Source organism: Triplophysa rosa, unplaced genomic scaffold, assembly GCF_024868665.1.
Source record: "Triplophysa rosa unplaced genomic scaffold, Trosa_1v2 scaffold7_ERROPOS2016172, whole genome shotgun sequence".
Taxonomy (NCBI): domain Eukaryota; kingdom Metazoa; phylum Chordata; class Actinopteri; order Cypriniformes; family Nemacheilidae; genus Triplophysa; species Triplophysa rosa.
Genome location: NW_026634815.1, coordinates 277,785 through 305,525, shown reverse-complemented (window position 1 = coordinate 305,525; position 27,741 = coordinate 277,785). Strand labels below are relative to the sequence as shown.

Below are 27,741 nucleotides of genomic sequence, written 5' to 3'. Positions count from 1 at the left end.
CCTGATACTGTTCTCTCCTGTTGATTCTGTTTTAAATCCGGGGGTAAATGTTTTTACCGATGGGTCTGTTACATCATGTGACGTTTCTAATGTTTTTGTTGAAAAAGTCGATAGGTTGAGACCTCGTGTGCAGATTCTGTTTTCAGCGACACAGCATGGAGCCCTGCCACTTGGTCTTCTTCTGATCATGTTCGTCTTTCCACCTGTGAAAGATCATTGAGAATTTAAGATCTACGGCCTGTCTCATGATATTATGCCTGCCCGATTTTTAAAGCTAGTTGTAGATTATGTTGGTCCAGATGTACAGTACTTTATTCATCTGAGCTTGAGTACGGGAATGGTTCCTGATAGTTTAAAGCACGCAACGATCACTCCAATTTTAAAGAAACCAAACTTGGATACATCCATCTTTTCTCATTTCAGACTTAGTTCTAATTGACCTTTCATGTCAAAAATCTTAGAGAAAGTGGTGTTGCAACATTTACAAGCCTTTTTGAGTTCCAATCACATTTATGAAACATTTCAATCCGGGTTTAGAAAAAAACATTTTACTGACGCTGGAAACGCTGTCGTCTTGGTCTTGCTCTTGCTCGATCTCAGTGCAGCTTTTGATCTGGCCGACCATAGTGTACTTATTTCTCGTTTACAAACTGTGTTGGTCTCAGAGGCACCGTTTTAGATTGGTTTAGATCTTTTTTAACGAAACGTAAGATTTCTGTGCATTTTGGACAAAACTCTTCTTCTACTGCTCCTTTGACTCATGGTGTTCCACAGGGCTCCATTTGATCTCCAACTCTTTCTTGTTATATATATTACCTGTGGATTCAATTTTTCAGAGACATGGAATTTCTTTCCACCTATATGCCGATGGTGTGCAATTGTACCTTCTCTTTAAATCTAATGATAAAAATCTAATTGGAGCTCATGTATCAAGGAATTGAAATCATTGTTAACAAATAATTCCTTGACTTTAAACGGAATGTTATAATATAAATAACTGTATAAATAACGGAAGTCCTTTTATTCCGACCTAGTGACGCTTTTAATGCTGGCAATCATGACCTTGGTTCTTTAACAAAATGGGTGAACCCTAGTGTAAAACGTTTAGGTTTCTGTTTTGATACTGGTCTCAGGTTTAATGCAGTGGTCAAATCATGTTTTTCCCCTTTCGTAACCTGGCCAAAGTCAAAACTTTTCTGTCAAGAGAAAACTTTGAAACACTAATTCATGCTTTTGTGTCTTCTCGGTTAGACTACTGCGATTCACTTTATTATGAATAAATCGGTGTTCTTTGAAGCGTTTACAGTTGGTTCAGAATGCATCCGCCAGGCTACTGACTGGTACTCGTAAATTCCAGCACATTTCCCCTGTTTTACTATCATTGCAGTGGCTTCCCGTTAAGCTCAGAGTGGATTTTAAAATACTTATTTTGGTGTATAAATCGTTACATAATCTCGCTCCTTTTTATCTCTCTGAGTTGTTGCACCCACACAACTCGTGATCGCTTAGGTCGGGACATTTAAAAGTGTTATCGGTTCCTAGGTCTGGACTTAAGCACCGAGGTGACCAGCCGTTTGCTGGCTCAACTTTATGAAACAACCTTCCGGCAGCGATCCGAACAGCATTCTCTTTGATTTTAAATTCATGCTCAAATTGCATTTACTTGATCAAATTGTGACGTAAACATTTGTCAAGTTTCGCTCTTGTTGGGTTATTTAATCACCTTTCTGATTTGTACTATTTTTAGGTAACTTTTTATGTCTTGTAATCCTTTTTCTTAATTAACAGTCTGTTATCCTGTTGTTGTTTTTTTGCTTTATCTGCTATGTACAGCCCTTAGGTCAGCCTGGTTGTTTTTAAATGTGCTATAAGAAAAGAAAAGAAAAGCAAAAACAAAATCCATTGGGGGTTTATGATAAATACTGTATACACAGAATGTATACTGTATATTATCTGCAAAAAAATGTTCATGTGCAGTAAAGATGAAGCATTTTTTCTTTAAACACAATAAAACCAGCCATGCAAACCCAGATACATCATCAAACAGTCCTAAAACAAAAGACAACTGTGATAAAACATATCGCTGCTGTCTTTTTAAAACCTTGTGTCTCCATATTTCCTGATTTTATTTTATGCCACAAATCATTATAATAAGTCACTCTTTATGTTTGTAACTGGGTTTTACAAATATCTAACCAATAAAAAGTATGAAAAAGTACTTGTCAACTCTGACAACAAAGTATATAATCATGGAAAAGTGTTTTTACATTTCCTGAAAAACAGCAAATTTGGACATACAAGGATTATATTATACACATAAAAATAAAGGTTCTTAACATCCATGCCAAAGAAGAACCATTTATTTGTTTCTTTTTTGTAATCTAAAGAATTTTATTCACTACATTTTGTGAAACAGAACGGTTCTTTGGATGGTTAACTGATTCAGCTAAAAAGGTTCTTTTATGAGATTGTGAAACGCTTTTTACAGTAAGAGTGTAAACGTCAAATAAAATAGAGTTTGATGTAAATTGGTGACACTGTATGTGTTTGCCCTCATAAAGATAATCAGTGCCCATGAAAATCCGCTCCGGATCTCTTCAGAGACACACACCGACAGCCTCCTGTCACCATGTGAGTTTCTGGTGAGAATTTGAGGCCACACGTGGGATCACACAGAAGTGTGTTGTTGACTGGAGGTATACTGTAATAACACCCTCAGAGAATTCAACTGATGCTCACTTAACCATGCTGTATACTCCCATCACGTCCTATTTAAACATCCGGTTTGACTGCTGCGAACCTGCGTCTCTGAGCTCCGGCGGGATGAGGCGGGGAGGACGGGTGAATTAATGGGCGGAGAAGTTGAGGGTAACGGGAGCACAGCCGATAAACATAATTTACGCTCTCCTCAACCCGAGACTTTAATTATCGTCACAGTTACAGACGAATGAATCATCTGCACAGACTGAGATAGGAGACTTGAAAGACTGTATACCTTCATACTCAATGGATAACCACGGCATACGCGTGCCGCAGAGATAGATTCATGTGCATCATGTCCTTCTGTGTATGGCAGGAAACACATTGCAAGACATGAGTTTCGGTATGCTTTCCAGAATGTTCCGGGTTAAACTTAGTGTGCAAAATTGTGTGTTTTCTTAGAGTAAATATCACACTGCATTTAGTCATTTACAGTAAGGACTCATGGTTGTGATCGAGAAAATGTTCTTATGCACGAACCCTGAACCTGACCCTAACCCATAGTAAGAACGTAGTTTTCAGTATTTTGTAAATGCACACACATTTTCAGCTGTGCATCCAAGTGTTTGTTTATTTGTGAAAGATTTTATGGAATGCAAGAAATCATAAAACATAGTCTACTGCACTTAGTTATTGAAGGCTCAGCAAACGTTTCACGCATGTTGAATAACGAAATTGATTTTATGCCACTTGCTTTAAACTGTGAGAAACAATCAATGCTGTGACATGATGTGTACCCTAAAGATTGATTCAAAACTGTTTACGGTTCAAGCAACACGAGTCATTCACATGACACCATTTATGGTTTAATGTACATGCTTTCTGAAGAGCACGGGTCTTATCGTGTCCAATTTAATTCTTAGCAAAACACCAGCTAGATAGCAGAAACCGAAGAGAGGTAATTATGAAAAAATAGATCAAACATGCATTATTGCAATTGTATTTAGCACAAGTGAACTTCTCCTTTAAAATGACCCAATGCTAAAGTAGAAATGACTGTTGGATTACAGGTTTATGAGTGCATTACGCATTGCATAATTATCCGAATTTTAGGAGAATAAACAGAGCCCCGAACGCTTGGTGGTTATTATTCGTGAAGGCACCCTGTGCTTTTAGTTACATGTCAAGACGACAGACCAGTTTACTGGTTAAAGCTCTTGTGATTCGATTTTGTAGATTAGTTTAGAAATGTAGAAAAACCAGGCGCAGTGCAAGTTATTAAATCCTATAACAAATATGTTTCAAACACAGATATAATTTGGCTAAAGAAGCGCTTTCTGACATCTGTGTAAATAGCAACAAACATTCTTGCGATGTCATTGTCTAAAGTATATTTATAAAGCATATATTTCTATTTCTGAGTCTTCACAACACAACTGCAGGTGTGAGGAGACAGGGTTGGTCGTCGAGGAAAAGTGTGGGACAGGAGACTAATCTCTGACACGCTGAGTTGGCAGTAATGTGGTCAATGATGCAGGAAACTGTGAATGTGAATAAGTTTGTTAGAGTCATAAGGCTGTATGCCGTTAAAAGCACTGGAGAGGAGGAAGAATATTATGTGTGCGTTGTGGATTCAGCCGGTGAAGGAGGTTCTGTGGAGCATGAAGATCACATTATACAACATGTTATGCTAACCTATAAACAACTGGTAAACAAAATGCAAGTTCCCACCTCCTATCACCTTGTTAAGCGGTGCATTCAGAGTGGTGACCTCCAGGTTATATTTTACCAGCAGCGTTCACTGCTATAAATCTTTCTCACTGCCGGCCACCCCATCACACTTCTGTCTGAACATGAGTCTCTAACCTGATAAAATAGTGCTTAACAATCACAAACAGGATCCAATCAAATGCGGCCTGTTATGATTAATCAATTATATCGACTGGGATTGGAAATGAGGGACTATGACTTCTATAAGTCTTTTGATTTTTAGCAGATCACACTAGTAGATTTTTGCCCAAACTGTGTCAATCAAAAGTGCTGCATTAAGCCTTAAAGGAGTAGTTCACTATAAAATGAAAAGTTCATGATAATTCTCTCAGCCACGTCATACAAATCGTCCGTGTGTTTATTTCTTTTGTCGAAAACAAATCGAGGCTTTTGAGGAAAGCTTTCCATAGTTCTTCTCCATACAATGAACTTAAACAGGGGTCTGTTGGTTGAGGTCCAAATGTTTCAGTTTCATCACAGCTTCAAAAGGCTCTCAACGACACCAGCCGATGAATAAAGGTGTTGTCTAGCCAAGCGATTAGTCATTTTCCAAGAAAACAAAAATGATATACTTTTCCTCCGCGATGCAAGTCCACGATTTGCGTATTACGCAATCAAATTGGAAAGGTTATGCGTGTCGTAGATTTCAACAGATTTAAACATCCCTGATATACGCACGAACTGACCATTTAAAACAATGATCTTGCACAAAGACATATGTCATTCACCATCCAAGAACGTTTGAAGGGTCTTCTTTCTCCATACTAGTAAACACGGGGTTGGAACTTTTGCTTACGTGATTACAGAGCATGTGAAGTCGTGGACGTGCATTCTGGAGGACCTCCGAGGCAGAGCAAGCCATACATTTATGTTTAAAAAGTATATCATTTTGTAGTGGAATCGTTTGGCTAGACAACACCCTTATTCATTGGCTGGTGTTGTTGAGAGCCTTTTGAAGCTGTGATGAAACTGACATTTGGACCTCAACCAACAGCCCCTCGTTTAAGTGCATTATATGGATAAGAACTCTGAAACTCTTTCCTCAAAAGCCTCGATTTGTTTTCCACAGAAGAAATAAACACACGGACAAGTTGTATGACACGTGGCTGAGTGAATTATCATGAACTTTTCGTTTTATAGTGAACTACTCCTTTTAAGTATGCTTCCCTTTTTATGCATACGCGAGGTTCAGCGTAGAGTGCTCGTGATGCAATTCCGTCATCAGAATAGTATGCACACACTGACTGTACTGTACACACACTGACAGAACTGCATTTTTTTGTTTTGTTTTGTTTTTTAATTAGTTCATACACAAGGCGGCACGTGTGCTTGTGTCATTCGTGTCACATCGTACGACCTGCACATCGTCGCAATGGGCATGCATGCGTTGAACAGTTGTGTATGACAAATGAAGAATACAGTGCATTTGACTGTACTTAGGGCATTATTGTTGTAAAATGGCTGTGTCCCTCATGTAGAATAGAAACTCAAGTCACCACAATGCTTTATAACAATACAGATCGTTTTAAAGCAGCTTCACTGTAATACACAAGATAGTGAAGAGAAAACTATGTAATCTGTTAATAAGCATTATTAACATAAACACGCTTTGACATTTACTGGTAAACCCAAGTCAAAACCATATTACTAATGTGCATGTTGAGACAAAACAATGGCACACATATAGTTAAGAGAGCCCAAACCAGGCCTAAATGTCTTTGAAATGCAAACGAAGCAACAGTGGCAGTGGCAAGGAACCAAAACTCCATCAGGCGAGAAAACCCCTTAGGAGAAACCAGACTCAGTGAGTGGGACAGTTTGTTTCTGGTCAGATGTACAAATATGGTGTGCTTTAGTATTCATATCTGATAGTAACTGTCACACACATTCAGATTAATGAAGACATTACTATAATGGGTAATGATTCTTCATCTTGACCCACTGTCTTTAAAATATCAACACACATAGACACACGTCATTCTGAATGAAATGCTAAAGGGCAGCTGGTGTGACGTCTGTGTGGTGTTGAGGTTCAATCACGATTGAGTCAATGACCACTGGAGCTCACGTGACTGGATGAGATCTTCTCCTGCAACGTGTCGTCCAGTTTGATGATGTGTTATTGATTCTAGCTGGACACAGACGTTACTAACAAGAGCACAGAAACAGAAGGGCCGGTGAAGATGGCTGTACATGTCGCAGGTTTCTAGATCTCTAAACGCGGTCTGGCTTCACATAAGAAAAATAAGTGGCCAGCAGAGACAGCTGGCAAGGGAAGGCAGGAGTCATTTAATGATGGATATTTGTGCTCTTTAGAGCTCAATGTGTGAAGTATTAGGTTTTATTTACCTGAAGCCACACACATCTGGCATGACATCAGAGAGAATTTTCATGTTTGGGTGAACTGTTACTTTAAAATTTCTATCTGTAAACGTTTCTTAAAAATCGTTCCTCTTTTATTTGCTAATGTGAATCTAGATATTATTAGCTGTGAAATGATAGCAGAACGGCACTACTACAGTATATAAAATCCTAGTCACTTTTCTATTGTTCCTGTAAAAGCTGTATACAAGACCCCCTATCAATTAGAGCTCGTCAAAAATAAAAAACTCTGAATTGTTTTTCTGCCATTCATAATTGCTGAACTGTTTAGTTTTTTTCTTCTTAATCTTTCACGGTTTTGTGACACTTATTGTCTGCTTGCTGTGCAGCTTTAGTTTATAATCTGGATAAACACACAACACATTGAGTTGTTTGTTCTGAATGGGTGGATTATTTGTTTACGGGGGGCGAGAAAAAAGCATTCTATCCTATTACAATTGGCAATAAAAGAAAACCAATTTACAACCTATGCTAATGTGTATTTTAACCACACATTGTGACATAATGCCCTGTCAGTAAATGAGTTAGATGTTAGAGGATTCAGTCTAACGATTGATAACTTTTTGGGGTTTTTTCAGTCAATAGACCTGGCTCATAAGAGTCATTTGTTTGCGAATAGGAATACTCCGGCTGAATATTTGCTTTTTGCATTCAGACAGTGAGCACAACACAATAGAACGATGTTTCCTATTAATTGCCTTTGCATAATTTCTTTCTTCCATCACATTTAATTCAGACTGAAACTCTCTGTGTGAATATAATGAAACGTCTTCCTGTGGTGCTGTGATTTTGCAGCAACCCATCAGTATTCTTGTCTTGTCATAGTTTCTATTTTAGCTAAACTTAAAGTGATAGTACAGCCAAAAATGAAAATTGTCACGAATCGGGGATGAGAGACACGGATACACAGACAGAGGACCCAAGTGCAGACAGGGTAAGGGGTAAACTAGACTTTTAATAAATAACAAAACATACAAAACAAAGACCCACGTGGGGGTAAAATAAACTGTAAACATGACATATAACAAGAACAAGGACTTACTACACTAAACTAGAAATAACATCTATTACATACAACAAAAGACTAGGCTACACTTAACAGGACAAGAACTCGGCTACACTTAACAGGACAAGAACTCGGCTACACTTAACAGGACAAGAACTCGGCTACACTTAACAGGACAAGAACTCACCCACACGAAACACGACAGAGTACAATGAACCGACACAAGACAGAGAACACAGGGGCATTAAATAAAGGGACAAATCAAAGGGGAACAGGTGTGGGGCATGAACTAATGAACAGTCAAAACGAGGGATACAAAAGGGCGGGAACACAGACAAGGACCGGAGAGAGTATCGAAGGCCGACAGGGTCAAAATGACTCTCTCCACACATAACAAGAGGTTCTATCATGGTTCTGCCACTAGGTCAAGAAAAGCAAGACAAGGTGGGGCAGAACCATGACAGAAAATCCTGTCATCATTTGCTCACCCTCTTTCATTTTAAAGCTGTATGACTTTCTTTCTTCTACAGGACACAAAGGAAGATATTATAAAGAAACTTGGCACCAGCACCCATTCACTTCTATTGTATGGAAAACAAAACCAATGCAAGTGAATGGGGGGCCAGTGATTTACATTTTTCAAAATATCTTCTTTTGTGTTCTGTGGAAGAAAGAAAGTCATACAGGTTTGAAATGGCAAAAGGGTGAGTAAATAATGATAGAATTTTATTTTTTGGCTGAAATATTAATAATAACTAGAATAACTTTCGTAAAATATACTGCGATGACGCTGAGAAGAGAGCAAATATCTGAAGAAATGTTTTAATTTATCTGAATTATTTTAAACATGTTACACAAAAGGACCCCACTGAAAGTACTTTGCCTATAAACAGAAGAATATATAGACCATTTTGCAAGATGTAAACAACATTGAAGCATTGAACATTCTAGAAGCATGCACTTACACTAGACAAACTTTACAATAGAGCATTTAAAAACAGAGTCAAAATGTAAAAAAATCTTTAAGACTAAAATAAAATCAATGAAACAAGAACTGGATTAAATTAAATTAAATTAAATTAAATTAAACTGGAAGGACCGGTGTTGTTGAAAATGGTCTATGCCCATAATCAGGGCTGGGCAAAAATACATCAAAACGTTTTTTTAAATAAAATACCAAATACCTTAATTTTATGTGTATCAAAATAAACTACAAAATACAGAAGCCACACCACATATCAAAATAAACCACAGTATTTTTGTATTTTAAAAATACAAAAAAATACTTTTAGAAGGGAGAATGAAATTTTTTTCGCAAACCCTCCATCAATCAATTGGCCTATTTGATCTATCCGTTCACCACTGACTCAGTTGATTAAGTAAACAATGTTTGATAGCGACAGCTTTTCTCTGCCTGAGTCATGCAATAAATATTATGCAACCAGCTAACAGATCAAATACTCGCATATCCCTGTGATCCCCAGATAAAGCTTACACCGTGTCTACACCGCGCCGGTCGCGTCCGGTGTAGACACGGTGTCAGTTTTGAAGTAACCAACAGTTTAATGTTTAACAGTTTGCGAATGACTCATAATTGTCTCCTAATTTAGTTATTTGGTGTTTGGTAAGGAAGGGCCTACTTTGCATCAGCAACACAAACAAGTCATTTATGATGGCTCCTGTATTCATAGCAACTAGTTTCTAACTAATTAATCATCTGATTGTTAATCATAAATATAATATTATATTATGTGTCAGGCAGTCGTTCTTGCAATGGTATGCAAAATCATGATCCTAATTTACAGCTACTTCAATAAGGGGACAATATTCAGCAATCAAATATTTATTTATCATCATTAGACACCTATTTGGAAGTAAAAAAAACATTTTAGCATTTCAACAATAATTAAATGATCAATATGTTTTGTAGCCATATGTTTAACAAAAACAGTCAAACTGAGACCACAGGTCTCATTAGCCCTTTCAACACAACACATTATGTAAATTGGTAAATATTTAGCCTAGGCTACTAAAACAAACACCAAAACTTAACATGAACTGTTAAAAATTATAGCACTTTATGCAAAAAACCTGCACGTTTCTTACCTTGACCACCTTTTTTCCATATGGATCTATTTTCTGTTTTCAAGTCTGGGCAAACTACTACCAGAGTACCAGAGCCCGCATTTTTAGGTCATCGTGTAGACTTCTCACAAAGTATTTAACAGTATTTTAAAACTACAAAAATACAATCACTAAAGTATTTTGATACAAAATATGAAGCTATTTTCATCAAGCTTATCAAATATAAATAACAAAATACTATTTTGTATTTAAAATACGTATTGCAAATACATGTATCATAAATACTGCCCATCCCTGCCCATAATGCTATGCAACAATGAGCACTATTCATGATTATATTAAGGAGTTAGCAGGGCCATGTGACGCTTGTGTCCCAGAGCTCTGTGCTCATCTCATTTAGTCCTGTTATACACCGATACATTTTTCTTTCAAACTAATAGAATTAGCAGTGCATCACAATATAAATGCACTGCCAAAGGGAGCATTGACAGATGAGTCTCAAACTTCAGCCGAACACAAGCATCCCGAGCCCTTGACGGAGCCGTGCAGGAGATCAAGTGAATGACATTGCCTCACAATCTCTGAGATAAATGCACTAATGAAATGCTGGGGCAGTGCTGCTTGCGGATGGGGGGGGGGGGAGGGCTGAATGGCGAAGGATATGAGTGTGTGTGGGTGGGGTAGAGTGCTTTTGCACCTCACACTCACCCTACATTAGTGTGTAGATGCGCTGTTATGTGGCTGTGACGTGATGGTGTGGTGTGTCGTAGTGTGTTGTGTGTGAATGTGTGTGTGTGCTGTGTGTGTGTGTGTGTGTGTGTGTGTGTGCTGAGACCCTGCAAGCCCGCCTGCTCAGCCTGCCAGATAATTGCACACTGGCGGCTCAGGCACTTGGTATTCTCAACACATGGACAGAAACACACGGCTGAAAAGAACATCCATCACCCCACAGAGCAACATAAAGTCAGACAGTCTGTGAGTCTGCCTGGACCACGCCAGCGCTCGAGCCCAGACACAACTGCTCTGATGTGTTAGACCTTATTAGATGCTGCCGAGATGATGCTTATTCAAACAATAGAAAATAACAACACATTACTCGTGTTCATTCATGCTTGCATTGAAGAAATGTCACTCATCCACACTGCGAGCAAAGTTTCATGAATGCAGTGACATTTAAATGAACTGTTCCAGGATAGTATTAAATGTAACTCAATCAAGCTGCCTATATCAGGTGACATCAAACAAACGCAATTTTAAGGGTTTCTCACATCAGTACTTTTTACAGTGAACAGGCTCATCAGCTGGCTAACAAAATCAAACAAATTTAAGTTGGATTTTGAGCTTTTGGAGAATTAGCACTTATTACAGCATTTTATGGTAAGTGCAGTAGATACAGTTTAAACAGTTATTCAAACCCACACAGTAAGTTGTCATGGTTCTGCCCCACCTTGTCTTGCTTTTCTTGACCTAGTGGCAGAACCATGATAGAACCTCTTGTTTTATGTGGAGAGAGTCAGTTTTGGCATTCCATATACTCCCTCTCTCCGGTGTGGCGTCTCTGTTCCCGCCCTTTCGTCTCGTTATTGCTTGTTAATTAGTTCATGTCCTGCACCTGTCCCCTTCTTGATTTAGTCCCCTTTATATAGTCCTCTTGTTTCATTGTCCTGTGCTGAATCATTGTACTGTCATGTGTGTGTCATATGTGGTGAGTTCCTGTCTTGTCATTGTAGTTTAGTTATTTTGTATTTAATTCAAGTGTTGTCTTAGTCTGGTTAGGTGTAGTTAGTCCTTGTCCTTGGTGTCATGTTTTATACCCTTGTGTTTTGTTATGTTACCCCCCCCCGTGGGTGTTTGTTTTGTATTTATATTTTATTAAATGTCTTGTTAACCCCTTACCTGCTGTCTGCACATGGGTCCTCTGTACTGTGTCCTTGTCCTCACCACCCATGTTCATGACAGTAAGTAGGCCTACATGTAAAACACAGTGCTTGAACAATGCATTTTTACTTCAAAGGAACTCACTTAATTTAACCCTTGTGTTTTTCTGTCTTCAAAACATTACAATTGTGGTGTTCCCGGGTCAAAATGACCCAGCTACCGAAGATAGCTTATAAATCACTTGTTATGCAATATTATTACCAAATATTGGATTCAATCTTTTTGTCAACTTGCTTTCTTTCATTTAGGACAGGATTGAGTTTCTTTTTCAAACTGATTAATTGTAGGCCTATTTAATCTGAATATAGGCACCTCAGTCTTTGACTGAAAAAAGCATTTTTTGTGAATAATTTTGGCAATATTAAAAAATATGATAAAATTTGCACGGTTGTTTATACAAGTCCACTTTAATGTTTAACCAGGAAGTTTGTTTTGGAATGCTTTAGTTGTGTACAAAATGACACAGAATTACACTTGTGGTGTTCCCGGGTCAAAATGACCCGCCCGCCAAAACGAGCTTATAAGTGTCAGGTTTCACAGGGGAGAAGAGCCCAAGCCGCAGGCAGCAGTGGTGGTGAATGGGTTAACACAAAGACTTATTAAATAATCAAAACACACAAAAAAAACCACGAGGGAGTAAAACAACAAAGATATAAACAGGAACACGGACAAAATAACAAAACTAGACACGACCAAACGTCAAAGCAAAAGGCAAGGGAGTCCAAAACAAAAAATGATAATCCAAAAGACAAGCAAGACAAGGCAGGAACAAGACGAGAAACTCACAGGTTGCAGTTACAGGGGGACGTTGAACAAACAACGCACCGCACCAGAGACATCCTCGGTACACATACAACGCAAGAGCACAGGACAATGAAACAAGAGGGCATTAAATAGGGTAAGACAAATGAGGGATAATGACACAGGGCAGGTGGGAAACATTAGACACGGCAGGGAGGCAATACATGAAACGAGAGGGGCGGGGCCAATGACGAGACACGAGAAAACACATGAGATGTCAAAAACATTAACATCTCATGGCTTTCCCACATATAACCTAAGGACTCCGTCCCGATCCTGCCACACGACTAGAAATACAGAACCAGGAAGGCAGGACTGTGACAATAAGTCACTCGATATCCAAATATTGGATTCAATCTTTTTGTCAACTTGTTTTCTCTCTTTGTCAACTTGTTTTCGTACTGATATAATTATACATGAAAGTAATGCAGTATTGAGTAATAATAATTAACTACATGAACTTACTCTAGGCCCTAGAGTCTAGGGTTAGAATAAGGGTGTGGTTTAGGGTTAGTTACAGTACATGTAGTTATTTTTCATTTATATTAAATTCTGTAGACCAATTCAGATGACGTAAACAATGCGGGTCCAACACTGGTCCAGAAGAACTTCCTGTTTCAGTTTTATGATGTTTGTTACACAGTTTGTTACCAACTTTGGAAATGATTGAAAGTTACTTTTTGTGCCTATGTTGTTCAACTTAGCAACATGTGTAAAAGACAGATGGCTGATGTCAGACTGTGAGTGTCTCTCACACTACACTTAAGGTTGATTGGGACAGTCATGCTGTCATTGCAGATTTAAATGAAGTACCAATAGAATCCCAGAGCAGATGAAGAATGCTTTGATTGGCTGAAACTGTCATCCACAACATCTGTCATCAAATCAGCTTGCAATGTATCTAGTTGCCATAACAACAACTTCACATGCTGGCTGTCATTCTCTCAGTGCAGACATCCTTCTCCCCTGAAATGAATAAATAACGAAGGATTTTCAGGCACAAGGTGAAAGATGCTCACCCATTTCTTCATGCAAACATAAAAATGTAAGTGACGTGTTTCGCTGTCACTGTAACATTCATTTTTCCATCATCCTCTGGGGCGAAATGGACACTTCAGACACAGAAACGTCTCGGTTACGTTTGTAACCTCGGTTCCCTGATGGAGGGAACGAGATGTTGTGTCGAACCGACAGATGGGGTTCGTCCCTGAGAACCAATCGCTTCCGACTGCTTAGAAAAGGCCAATGAAAATTGGCGAATGAAATTTGCATGCCGGACTCCGCCCCGGAAATCCGGGTATAAAAGGGAGACGGCGTGCATCATTCATTCACCTTTGTTCTGAGGAGTCTGAGACCTCTCACGACTGCTGCAGAGGACAGCACATGTTGTGGCAAGGAGGACACAACGTCTCGTTCCCTCCATCAGGGAACCGAGGTTACAAACGTAACCGAGACGTTCCCTTTCTGTCGGTCTCTCGATGTTGTGTCGAACCGACAGATGGGGTTCCAATGGAAAATGCCATAACACTGTGCCCTGTCACAATCTCAACGAAGTGACGGTGACTGGCCTGGGCGTGTCAGCCGTGAGCGCTACCGCGAAATTGTAACCTACCAGTGGGTAGGTAGGGGGTCCCAGAGCTTCCTTGAAAGGTGGGAAGGCCGCTACCTTCGGCCTCACAGGCGGCAGCCTTGTTTCTCTAACAACGAGAAGCCACCCAGAACCGTAAGGCCACTGGGTAAGCGCTACTTCCTCAAGTGGGGGATGCGCTACAGAGACCACTTCCTACCACAGGGAGGAGTCTAGTGGTGATACCACATGGTCTCACCAATAGGGGAGAACTCATGGGAAGAAAGTGTGGCTGAAGAGTAAACCGCGAGGTGGAGGTCCACCTGGGGAGGTCATGGGTTACCAAGGTGGGAACCAGCATGAGGATATATCAGATGGAACCGCCCTACGGGGGAGTTGCAACGTCTGGTAGCACTAGGTCCGGTTAGAGCAATGATGCGAATAACTCCGGGAACCCGGTGTAAGGGGCAGGGCTGCTCTGCCCAGCCCGCCCCAGAAGGTGCTTGCTTAGTGATGGATGGAGTGCCTGTTCTTCGCCCAGTGGGGAAAGAAGGGAGGCTGGATCGGTATACTGACCCACTCGAGAGAGGGGGAAAAGAACCAATATAGGCGTACACCCTACCAGTTGCCAGTCCTACATGTTGCCATGCAGGACGCGGGCTGACACCGGCTCTACGCGGAGGTTGTAGAACCTCGTGAAGGTGTTGGGTGTAGCCCAACCCGCAGCTCTGCATATGTCTGTGAGAGAGGCGCCGCGTGCCAGTGCCCAAGAGGAGGCTACACCCCGTGTGGAGTGGGCCCTCACTGCTAGGGGGCACGGGCGATTTAGGGATTGGTAGGCTGCCTTGACAGCGTCCACAATCCAGTGGGCCAACCTCTGCTTGGAGACAGCTCTCCCCTTCTGCTGACCTCCGAAACAAACAAAGAGCTGATCCGAGCTCCTGAAGCTCTGTGTGCGGTCTAAGTAAAGGCGCAGCGCGTGTACTGGACACAAAAGTGGGGAGTGCCTGTCTGTTCACCACCTGGTCCCGAAAGGGAGTGGTGGGAACCTTGGGCACGTAGCCGGGCCGAGGTCTCAGGATAACGTGAGAATCCCTGGGTCCGAACTCTAGGCAGTCAGGGGACACGGAGAATGCCTGTAGGTCCCCTACCCTCTTGATGGAGGCGAGCGCCATAAGGAGAACCGTCTTCATCGTGAGATGAGGAAGAGCGGCATCCCCTAGGGGCTCGAAGGGGGGCCTGGTGAGACCTGTCAGGGCTACACCCAGGTCCCAAGAGGGTATGGAGCGCGGACGAGGTGGAATCCGCCTCCTAGCGCCCCTTAAGTACCTAATGACCAGGTCGTGCTGTCCTAGAGACTTCCCAGCAACTGAGTTGTGATGAGCGACAATGGCGGCTACATACACTTTCAGTGTGGAGGGGGAGAGGTTAGTCTCGAGTCTCTCTTGTAGGAAGGACAGCACGGACCCGATCGCACAAGTCCGTGGGTCTTCTCCTCGAGAAGCACACCAGGTCGAGAAGAGGCCTGAAAAGAGGCCGGACTAGCACGTGCTTGCCCTGCACGAGAGGTTACAGCCTCTTCAGTGTGAGTAGCACGGTCCACAACTCTAGGCAATTGATATGCCAGCGCAGACGGGGGCCCGTCCAAAGCCCCGACACTGCGTGCCCGTTGCACACTGCACCCCAACCCTGCAGGGAGGCGTCCGTTGTCACCACGACATGCCTCGTAACCTGCCCTAGGGGAACCCCTGCCCGAAGGAAGGTCATGGAAGACCAAGGGGTTAGGGTGCATCGGCAGAGAGGCGTAATTACCATCCGCCTGCTGCCGGTGTGCCACGCTCTCCAGGGAACTCGACTCTGAAGCCAGTGTTGGAGCGGTCTCATGTGCATCAACCCGAGGGGTATCACCGCCGCCGAGGATGCCATGTGTCCCAGGAGCCTCTGAAATAGTTTCAGGGGAACCGCTGACTGCTTGAAATGATCCAGGCAGTTCAACACCGACTGGGCGCGTGCTGTGGACAGTCGCGCTGTCATGGTGACAGAGTTGAATTCCATACCAAGATAGAGGATGCTCTGCACAGGGGAGAGCTTGCTCTTCTCTCAGTTGACCTGTAGCCCCAATCGATCTAGGTGCCGGAGCACCAGGTCCCTGTGTGCACACAACAGATCTCGCGAGTGTGCCAAGATAAGCCAGTCGTCAAGATAGTTGAGTACCTGCACACCCTTCTCCCTGAGGGGAGAGAGGGCGGCTTCCACGATCTTCATAAAGACTTGTGGAGACAGAGACAGACCGAAGGGGAGGACTCTGTACTGATATGCCTGACCCTCGAAAGTGAACCGTAGGAACGGGCGATGACGAGGGAGAATTGAGACATGAAAATAAGCGTCCTTTAGGTCGATTGCCATGAACTAATGCACTTCTGCGTGAGCATCCTGAACGGCAGCTTGTGCAGGTGTCTGTTCAGGGTACGCAGATCTAGGATGGGGCGCACCCCCCCCCCCCGCCTTTTTTGGGGACGATGAAGTAGGGGCTGTAAAACCCCTTGGACATCTCGGCTAAGGGGACGGACTCGATCGCACCCTTCACCAGAAGGGTGGCGACCTCGCCCCGTAGTATGGGAGCATCCCGGCCTCTGACCGAGGTGGCGAGGATGCCCCGAAACTTGGGCGGGTTTCTGGCGAACTGGATCACGTAGCCAAGACGGATCGTTCTCCTCAGCCACCGTGACGGTGTGGGAAGCTCGAGCCAAGCTCCCAGGGATTGCGACAGGGGGACTAAGGGAACGATCTGCTTCATCGACCCCCCCGGGGGGTGGTTCGATGGCTGGCAGTGCGGGTCTCTCGCCAGGGGGTCCCCGGGAAGAAGACTGGCTCTGCTGGTTTGCCTGCCTGGCGATGCAGCTCCACGCACCGTCGATTTGAGAGTGCTGAGGGCTGCAAAATACATTCGATGTTGCGCCTCGCCAAGACGCACCGTCGAGTGGCCGAACACCGTCTGACAGAGGGTGAGAGCGGTTGTGAAGAACACCCAGGGAGATTGGAAACTCTTTTTGTGAAAAAGTGGGCGCTAGGCCCCCGTAGGCCCGATCCCAGCCAATGATATGGCTGGGATCGGGCCCGATGGTGTTAACCTCCCTGGGGTCTTCCCGTCAGGGTCGCTTCTTCCTCGAAGGTTGCTGACGGGGTGGTGGTCTCCCCTTCAACGCCCTTTTCCGGGGTGCTGCCTGGGTAGGGAGCGCTGGAACCGGAGCTGGCTTCGAAGAGGGCCGGGGCTGCTGGGGAGCAGAGGCCACATGGGAACTCGAAGGCCTGCGGGCGGCCGAGTCCCGGCGGGGTAGGATGTGGCTAATCGCCTCCGTCTGCTTCTTCACTGTCGAGAACTGCTGAGAGAAGTCCTCGACAGTGTCACCAAACAGCCCAACCTGCGCAATGGGCGTCGCTCATCTGCGCAAGGTTGAACCAGAGGTGCCTCTCCTGGACCACCATGGTGGACATCGCCCGACCCAGGGCCCGCGCGGTCACCTTGGTCGCCCTTAGAGCGAGGTCGGTGGCGGTGCGGAGTTCCTGCATTAACCCCGGGTCGGTCTTACCCTCGTGGATCTCTTTCAACGCCTTGGCCTGGTGGACCTGCAGGATGGCCATGGCGTGGAGAGAGGAGGCAGCTTGGCCCGCGGCAGTGTAGGCCTTCGACACCAGCGATGCCGAAGTCCTACACACCTTGGACGGGAGTTTCGGTTGACCTCTCCAGGTGGACGCCACCTGCGGGCACAGGTGCACCGCGACTGCACGTTCCACCTGGGGCACGTCAACGTAACCCTTAGCTGCTCCACCATCAAGGGAAGAGAGAGCGACGGAACCGGTTTGACATGTACGCGCCGAGAAAGGGGCATTCCACGTCTTCGTCAGTTCCTCATGCACTTCCGGGAAGAATGGAACCGGGGTTGGGCGCGGCTTGGAGTAGCGCTCAGAGCCCAAGAACCATGTGTCCAACCGTGAGCGCTGGGGGAGAGGCACCGGAGTGCACTCTAACCCAATGCACACGGCGGCCCGGGAAAGCATGGCCGACATCTCGACATCCGCTTCCTCCTGAGCTCGTCCCCCCTTGGGGGGGAGCTGCAGAGAGTCGTCAGGATCGGATGCCAGCAATTCGCTCTCCGATGCTGCGATAGACATCTCATCATTATCACGCATCGTGTCCGAATACGTGGAGGACGCCGACGGTGTGGCACTGCCTGCTAGGGAACGGTGAGGCGAGCGAGACGGGGTGCGAGCGGTCCGCGAGCACTTGACTGATGGATTAGCGCTCGCAGAAACCCCCATATCACCCTCGCCGCTCGCCTTGGCGGAGGGGAATGGCCTTAGCCATCCTCGTCACAGCCCGGGAAGCCTGCGAGGTGGTGGCTGGTTCTCGGGAGAAGACAGCCACCCGTGACCGCAACGTCTCTATGACCATCTGCCCACAGTGCGGGCAAGATGAGTCCACGAAGGCTGCCTTAGCGTTTTGGACCCCCAAACACCTGACACAGACATCGTGCTTGTCCCCTTCCTCGATGAGGACACCACACCCACGAGAACAGCGGGACATGCCACGCTGGAGAAATTTGCTCTTTTAGAATGCGTGAGTGGTGAATGGTGAGGCACCTTCTGCAGGCTCGAACACCTCTGGAACCGCCGAGACGCCCAGGGGAAGTTGCTGCAGGAAGGGACAGTGTGCTGCACCACGTCGTAGAACCGGCAATAAGATATTTTGCTAAGTAGCAAGAGTTGATCTTCATCAGCGAAGGCTCCGAAGAACAAAAGGTGAATGAATGAAGCATGCAAATTTCATTCGCCAATTTTCATTGGCCTTTCCTAAGTAGTCGGAAGCGATTGGTTCTCAGGGACGAACCCCATCTGTCGGTTCGACACAACGTCGAGAGACCGACAGAAAGGGAACACTGGAATAACAGCCCGTGCCCTGTGCTTGGCTGTGAGACTTCTTGTCAGCAGCAGCAGAAGTGATGCGGTGGGAGAATGTGATGGATGGTTTGAGGTGTTTTAGTGTGTATCAGCAGAGCTGCTATTATTGGGCAGTTATTGATGAGAGCCACCGACTGAGGAAAACACCTGCTTCTGTGTTTAGTTGTTTTTGTTTAACGGCTCCTTTCTTTCATTTCAGGGCTATGTTTTCAAGGAGTTGCCCAGGCTATGAGGGAATTCTAAAGATCTTACCTGCCCACTCTCTGAGCTGAATGTTATAAAGTGAATGAGGTTTGCAGAGTAGACTGAAATGGTGTTCACCACCCATTTTGTTTTCATTTAGTTAACAGGGACATTTCATGTTATTAAACGTTACCATAAATGTACCAGAATTAGCCGAGGCCATTTTTCATCGGTACTTCCTGGACAGATTGTAACATGTCACGCTAGAGAAAATGTGTAAAAAACATAGTAATAAAGAATTAAAAACGCAGTCATGAACATCTTGGCTGTCTCTAACAACATACAATCTCTAGTAGACTAGTAAAATTATAGAGATTAAACTTAACCTGCTTACACACCTTTTTAACCTGTGCTTTAAAAGTGAGTTTGGAGTCAATCGGTATTCCAAGATATTTAAATTAAGGATCTGCCTGGAGCCTCACCCCCGACACAGTAACAACTGGCTCTTCCTTACCAATATTGTTTCATTCCGAAAAGAACATACAAAGTTTTGGACAGATTTAGTTGCAAGCAGTTTTAAAAATGTGATGGAACACGGGGCAGGATTTTATTCATTATTAATTAATTTGATCATGAAAAGTGAGTGTCCATACAAGAATAGAGCAGAAACGTTGCCGTCGCAGTATTGAAATACAACAGTCTGGTGGAATTAGCAATAGCAGAGAAAATCCCAAGGCATAACAACAATTGGCATTTTTAAATGCTTTTCTTTGGAATATCATGGACACATGAATCATTCACAATAAGACCAAAATGTGTAATTTTATTTCTATGAAGCAATTATACATATCATTTTAAAGCAATTATATAGCAATCATGAAAAAATGAAAATCCACTTTGGCCAGGAAAGAAAAATTCCATTAGGTGTTAGCAATTATCAAACAGGGCCGTACTGTATACTGTATGTTATGTGGGCAAGCATTGTGCAGTATTACATCCTAACATTATGTGCTAAGGTCAGGGCCATGGCTAGAGAATTCTGGGCCCCCACCGCCTTCCCACTAATAGAGAGACATTTTACGAGATATATATGCCTCTATATGTGTTTACCTCTATATAAGATGCAGACACTGACAACTCCATGAGCACCACGCATGTAGTTACACATCCGCGTTATTATGTTTTTACCCCTGGATAATGCGAATCCGTCTCCGTTCCACATCGTAGGAATTATAGAGCCTTGTTACTTGTTAAGGATAGACTGATAGACTGGTATACAGCAAATCTCTGAGTTCCTTTCTCCTTTTTATGACATTTCTGATTTTTGCTGTGACATTTTCACTCACTCATTCTCCTGCTCTATATGTCCAGACACCTAGCGATAACACTTTTCAGCATTTTAAATCAAGTTTCTACATCACAGTGATGCTGTACAATGTCAGTTAAATACCAGCATACTCAAAGCCCACCCACAAAATCAGAAAATGAGTTGTGCAAATTGTGCTGTTACCTGATTTGCATAATAATTAAAAAAAATGGAATACAAAGCAGGCAGCGCATGCAAATAAACACAGTGCTATTAGTGGGCACAATTATTTTCCCCTGTGTGTTTGTCCTCAACTTCAAGTCTAATCGAATCTATCCAGTGTTGAATGTGCAACTTACGGCAACACGGCAAAGACCTTCACATAGACAGATTCATTACCGTTGCGCATGAGTACTCAGTATTGTGTGCCATCTGATCTGCGAACTTGACGCTTTAAATGAGGGATCGTTGGAGGCGCAGTGATCTGGACCCGGTGTGCCCCAGGTGTGTTTTCAAACCCTCATATATTGTTCCCTGTCAGTGAGAAAATCACTTCTGCTCAGACATATCAAAGCCTCCCAGGACTCTATTATACTAATGACTTTAACTTTGACTCATTTTGTCACTTCATAGCCCAATTGCATTTACATGCGTTGTTATTCAGAGCACGGCCTGCAGTCAGGCGGGGGACGCTGACAATTCGCTAATTGCACAAGATGGCGCCAGTGAGCTTTTGGGACGCCAGGGTCGGCAGACTAATTTACGGTCATATACTGTAACACTGTATGGGAAAAGGAGGATTTTTGGCTGGCAAATATGGGTGTTTTTTAGATAAAAAAGAAGAAAGTCATATATCAGCGATATGACAGATCCTCTTTACATTGCTGAGCCCTTGTTAAGCCAAAACAACTCGATAGTGTTGTACGACCGGATGAGCCTGCCGACCCTGGCGTCGCAAAAGCTCACCGGCACCATCTTGTACAACTAGCCCGTGGAAACTTCCACATGTTATCAAAACTGACTGTCACACATTTCTGGCCGAAACAACTGGTGCTTTTCCGAAGGCTGACAGATCCAGGTTTACTGCATCGAAATGGCTCTCACCTCATAGAATAGACCGTAACATAAGTTATAATGCGAGCCACATGAAGTGAGTAATCTCCTCAGTGTAACATCTGCCATTGCTGTTGGATCAGTCCAGACCTCCATCAGTCATGTGCTCCATTCACCCTCAGCACTGCACACTGCACGGCTAATTCTTCATTGCCTCCTGCCACCCACTTTCTACTCGCCCTAGACAAAACGCTTATTTTCCCCCGATAAATGCACAGTCCATCATGCCAATGTGTTTCTGGAATCATTTGTTGACTGGAAATAAATAGCAGATCCACCGTTAATTGTTTATATCTTTAGTTTAGTGAGGATATTTCACCACAAAATGAGAATTCTTTCATCATTCACGCACCCTCATGTCATTCTGCAGAAGAGAAAAGAAGCTATTCTGAGGAACGTTGCTAACCAAACACCACTGGATCCCGATGACTTCCATTCTATTAACACAAAACCACTGAGACATTTCTCAAAATATCTTCTTTCGTGAACACACACAGGCAACGGTCTTCTTAGCTTTGCGTCTTTGAAAATTGTGTGCTCCCTCATCAGTGTAGATCAACTGTGTGAATAGGGAAGAACGGCTGTATAGATCCCCTTGGGATGCTGGGATTTGCGGTCATTGACCTTTTACCAATAATATGTAATTTTAAGTGCTGATGCAATCTGAACCCAGTAAGGAACTGCCCACTCTCTGGGTAGGGAAGACTGTGTTGAGTGTGTAATAAGATTGAATCTTTGAGATGAGGCCAAGCTTACAAGAAAAGGTCATGATTCAGCCCTCTATGGGAAACATTTTAAGCCCATCTGCTACTTTGAAAAGAATAGTCCCACTTGAAACTCTATAACTGAATTCTTTCCACAATCCACTATTTATTCTTTTCAAATACATTTTTACTTTGAGCTCAAGTAGAGTCCTGTTGGCATGCTTATGATTTAGATTTTGAAAAATGTGCAAAATGGGGTTGCAAAAGCAGACAAAATGGCGTCAATAGAACGTGAAGCCAGTACCCTGAGTCAATATTTACAGCCTGTGGAGCACTGCCCAGATTTCATTCATTTCTGTCTGGCTCGTAATTTCTGCTGTGCATTGTAAGCACGTCCTCTTGAGATGTAAGAAGGTTTCTTGATTTTTTTGTTCCCTTACAATAAACATTGCTTGCACAAAACAACTCGTATTTGCTGTTTTAAAAAGGTGGAGGGGCCACTTCACATGCCCCGCCTTAACTTCTTGTTAAATGGAAATTACGTCAACAAACCAAATAAAAGCTACACCTTTTGACATCCTTTCTGACACAGGTCAACTTTATCATGAGTAATGGGCATGATCAGGCTAATCTCACATTTATAAAGCAAGCGCTAAACTCTTTCATCAAAAAGTATAACAAATTCATAGTTATAAACATCTCTTTGGTTAAACTATAACTTAGGTATGACACAATATTTTCTGTGTTTATTTCATGTTTAAATGCATGGAAAGTGCAGTTACTGGTGAACAAACGAAGACATTCTAGATTTATTAGACATAATACATTTCTGCAAATGAAGAACATTCACTAAACCCTGACAAGGGGAATAGAGAGATTCGAGGTTATGCGGCCTCTTTTTATGAATGTAACAGGATTTATGCATTTCTTTCTGGCACAATAAAGAAGGGGTCAGGCAAACCACACAGGTCCTTGTGAGATTTTCAGTGCAATACCTTTTTAAGAAGATCGACTCGGGACTTCCAGCTTGAGGTTGAAACAAAAGTGGTGTGGCAGTAAATAAACAAGGACACATTCACTGCTAAATAATGACATGTTGTTCTTTAACCTCGGATTACACTGAGGTAATACTGGTAAAACCCTCCACCCGAGAGAAGTATATGAGAACAAGATGACCAGTCTCAGTGCTTGCCTCATTAAACTTTTATTTGTTGAGTTTTGGGGTCATGGGAAAATATGTCAGGGAAAATGTGTTTCCAGTACGTCATTTAATTCAGATTAAATGTATTTATACTGCACTGGTTCACGATTTGGGATTGTTGCAATACAGCTCTACAGTACAGACATACGGAAAGAAGAGAAAAATAGCAAATTACAAATATGGATGTTTTCCCTAAAATATACTATAGAATTACTGTAGAATTTATATAAAATGTCTGAAAATGTTGGGCCTATAAGATTGTATGTAATAAACGAAAAAAACGAATAAAAAAATGACTACGTGAACAAGCAGGTATTAACACAAGTTTTCTGATGCTCGTCTGTAGTATTTGTCCAATCACTGCTATTAAAGGAAGAGTTCGCTCGTGTCATCATGTATCCTCCAACCCCCCCCCCCCCATCATGTATAAATCCTGTATCTGACTCTTTCATCTGTGGAAATTGTGTGTTCTGCAGAAGAAAGCCACACAGGTTTGAAATGATGTGAGATTGAGTAGATGATGAAAGAAATTTCAATTTTGGGTGAAATATCCCTCTAAGCTTATGAGTATGCTAAGAAAATGTTAACTCGGGGTTTTCATGCACAATGAGGGTACGGTAGGTTTTTTAACTACCCCTTACTAAACCAGGATAAAGTATAAACTGTCCGTGACACAAGACAACCCGTCATCACATTAGCTCAGGATTAACTATTTCAAATGTGATAAATCACAAGCTGTCTATGAAAAAGGGTAAAATAACATTTTTTCTGTCAGATTTTGTGAACCGAAGGATGTCGTTCGAAATTGACATCAAACTCGAATGCTTCATGCATGTAGCCAGTGTGTGTGGTCTCGGTTGTGTATAGGGATGACTGAAGCCATCATTTGTTGCGGTCATACACTTCATTTTCCATCAGCTCACTTCTGCTGTATCCATGGCAACACTCCAGCTAGTCAATGCCCTTGGGATGCATGTCTTGACAGTATTACTCTGTCTCCATTGCTGAAAAGGTTGGCCTGATGCTGAGGGCTCTTTTGTGTATGTGTGTGTTCTCCAGTCGCTTCTCTCCCGCTCCTTTTGTCTTGTTTCGCGCAACTGCGATTTGTCTTTGTGTAGACCGAACTCTGCCGATACGGCTTCATTTAATGAACTTCTAGGTTTTCTTACTATGGTGAAATTACAACCATTGGCAAATTAAACACATTTAGTATTCCATATTTCATTTTAATAGATGTAAAGTTCTGTGGCTATTTAATATGTGTAAAAGCTAAGCACACATTCTTAAAGCTGATTTGCATTACCATTAGTTTCATGACATGCTCATATATTTGCCAGGCTACTACATAAATCAAAAGGAAAATATGTAAACACAACCAGACATGTCTTATCAAATTCTTTCAAGACCAAATTGACTGAGCTATCACACTCGACATTCATCTTATGCGACTCTATATTTGGTCAACACGTGTCATAGTTATTTCTAAGAAGTTTCAGGAGAAAAATCTCAGTCAAGGTTCAAGACCTCCTTTAATTTTTCGGAGCTTTGAAAGAGCATACGTGTTAAGTGACAGAAGTTATTACAAAACATTTCACATTTTCACCACACTAGGACCAACGAGTGGATTGATTGACTTCAGCTGTCCCTACGTACAGTCAAAGTCCGTTTACGGAAGTCGTGCGGCCATGTTTGCGGCGCCTCTGAGCAATTATTTACATCATAGCAAGTCCACAGTCCTATCTACTTGAGTGGTGGAAGTCAGATATTTCTAAAATCGCTGGCAAAAATCACAATTAAACAGCATTTTACCGCTCAATGGTTAAACCTGATTTGGAATGTACCATATCTTTGGTTTGCCAAGCTTAAATTGCGTTAAAAATCACCTTTTTCGAGGTCACTTCAGCTACTGCGCCTGCGTACAGGCTGGCGAGCGCCTCACATAAGCTCCACCCCAGAGAATCCTCAGTCTTTATCGATGGACAATTGGATCGTTCTACTGGAAGGCGGGACTTTTTTCACTAGAGCGGCCATATTGAGCGTTGCATCCCTCTCCATTCATTGGAATGGCAGTGACGCATCTTCTTAATATACTGTATTATATCTTCGATACAGTATATATTTTAGTTTATTACTGAGTGCTTCTTCAAATGTCTAGTGGCCATGCGTTTCTGTAAAAATCTGCTTCTGGAGAAGAAGTATCATTTACAGGAATCTTGCAACTCCATTTGGGACTAAGCGACTGCTATCTGAGGATGTTATCCGTGACACAGATGCTCTTCTTGGTGAAAGTACAAAAATGTCCTGCGTCTGAGCCAGGCGGAGGTTTTAAGAAATATTCACACGATCATGACACGCAGATATCTGAAGCGCCTGACGGATGGAAGGCAAACCCTCATGACACAGCCCACGCAGAGTTTTTGTTAAGCTTACGGCTGCTTCAAATTCAAATGTGCACAGCAGCCCTCGGGTGTTTGAAACATAGAGCAGAAAGAGTCAAACTGATGTATCTGTGACCTTCAGAAACGGCCCGGAGGAACCTGACGGATGAAGATTGTCACTTTATTGTGACATACTCACTGCGAAACATCGGCATTAAGTCATCGTAAGTGTTAAGACCTTTCCATATTTTCTCTTCTTTGTCTGACTTTGTTTCTTTTCTTTCTCTTTGCAAATGCAGTGCGCAGAGATTTGACTGAAATCTATGATTTCACCCTGTGGGCATTAGAGTGATGTGCAGTTTCACACAAGGGTTTTAGGTGCTTGATGCATAATGTATGCTAGAATATCTGATAACTGCTCTATAAACCTTCATATCAGCAAAACTCATGATTCGCATGGAAGCACATAAAAATGCTGCAATAAATACCAGCTTCATGACAAAACTGGTGATGTAAACTCAAGTAATATTAATATCTTAATATCCATGCTAAGCTGTAGAAAAACTGAAATCCCGGAAGAGCTCATAAAAAGAAGAACACACATTCTTCTTGTTAAAGCACCTGGCAAAGCTTTCTGCTTTGCTTTAAAGTTGTCACTTTATGCGATGGCATTTCTTTGCATTATTTCATTACATGTGTGAAGAGTGAAATGAGTAAAAAGCATTCGTCTTAAGGGTCGACTATTTGTGCCGTTTCTTCCGTGTTTTGACACAATAAACATCAAGTGGATCGCCAAGAAGGAACAAAAGGGATAAGTGACCTCTTATTAACTTCTTTCTATTTATTCTCTGTCTTCCTTTTTCCATTCAGGTGAATGTGTGCAAAACAGAGCCAGCCCCCTGACGCGGTTCCCCCAGTCCGGCTCTGTCCTCTCAGGGGATGGCCCGGGTCGAGGATGGACACGCAGAGGATTATGACAGGTGCCGTCTCTTAACAATGTCTCCACTTTCATTCTATTGACACTATTAGGGTGACCCAGGGGTGTCATGCACCCTTTTTTTAACACAACACACAGAAACATGTCCTGTATGTACAAATACATACCTTTAACGCAATATTATAGGGAATATCTCTTAAGCGTATTCAAAACATCGCACAAATCATTGCGAGAATTAAATTACAACACTATCTGATTGATATATGAATCTTCTTCCCAGTAAAAAAGATTAAGGTAAATGCATCAGTTTGTATTTTGAGAACAAATATCATGTATATCATTTTGTGGTATAGTAATAAAAGAGTTTTCATACAAATGAATAGAGCACAAAAGTAAAAGCAAAGTAAAATGAAGCAAAGTGGTTACCCTTTGTTAAACTGCCTTTAAGACAGATTTATTATCCATTACAAAATTCCTTCCATTATGAAAGCAAAATATATAATGCAATATTATACATAATATAATAATTTAAATTTCTTTGAAAAGTGTCAATTCTTTATGTATTATTTAATATATTGTATATGTTATTGTAACATAAAAGTTATTCACTTTAACTGATGCTACCTGTATGCTAACTGGCAAGAGGTGTGTTCGACTGCGCAGACTACACCAACATATCGCAAGAGCCATTTGAAAGCATCCGGAGCAGTC

At 42.6% G+C, this 27,741-nt stretch overlaps 1 protein-coding gene across 5 annotated transcripts in view; it reads left to right on the top strand.

Moving 5' to 3' along the window:
- Window positions 1–27,741, top strand: part of frmpd3 (FERM and PDZ domain containing 3) — a 129,260-nt gene that overhangs the window by 79,823 nt on the left and 21,696 nt on the right. For 3 of the 5 annotated variants that reach the window (XM_057328761.1, XM_057328755.1, XM_057328758.1), the window contains one exon: window positions 26,964–27,073. In XM_057328761.1, the coding sequence (XP_057184744.1) occupies window positions 27,033–27,073 (41 nt within the window). In that variant the 5' untranslated portion in view covers window positions 26,964–27,032. Of the gene's footprint in view, window positions 1–26,235; window positions 26,318–26,963; window positions 27,074–27,741 lie in introns of all 5 variants that reach the window. The other 2 variants (XM_057328756.1, XM_057328759.1) reach the window with 1 other exon arrangement.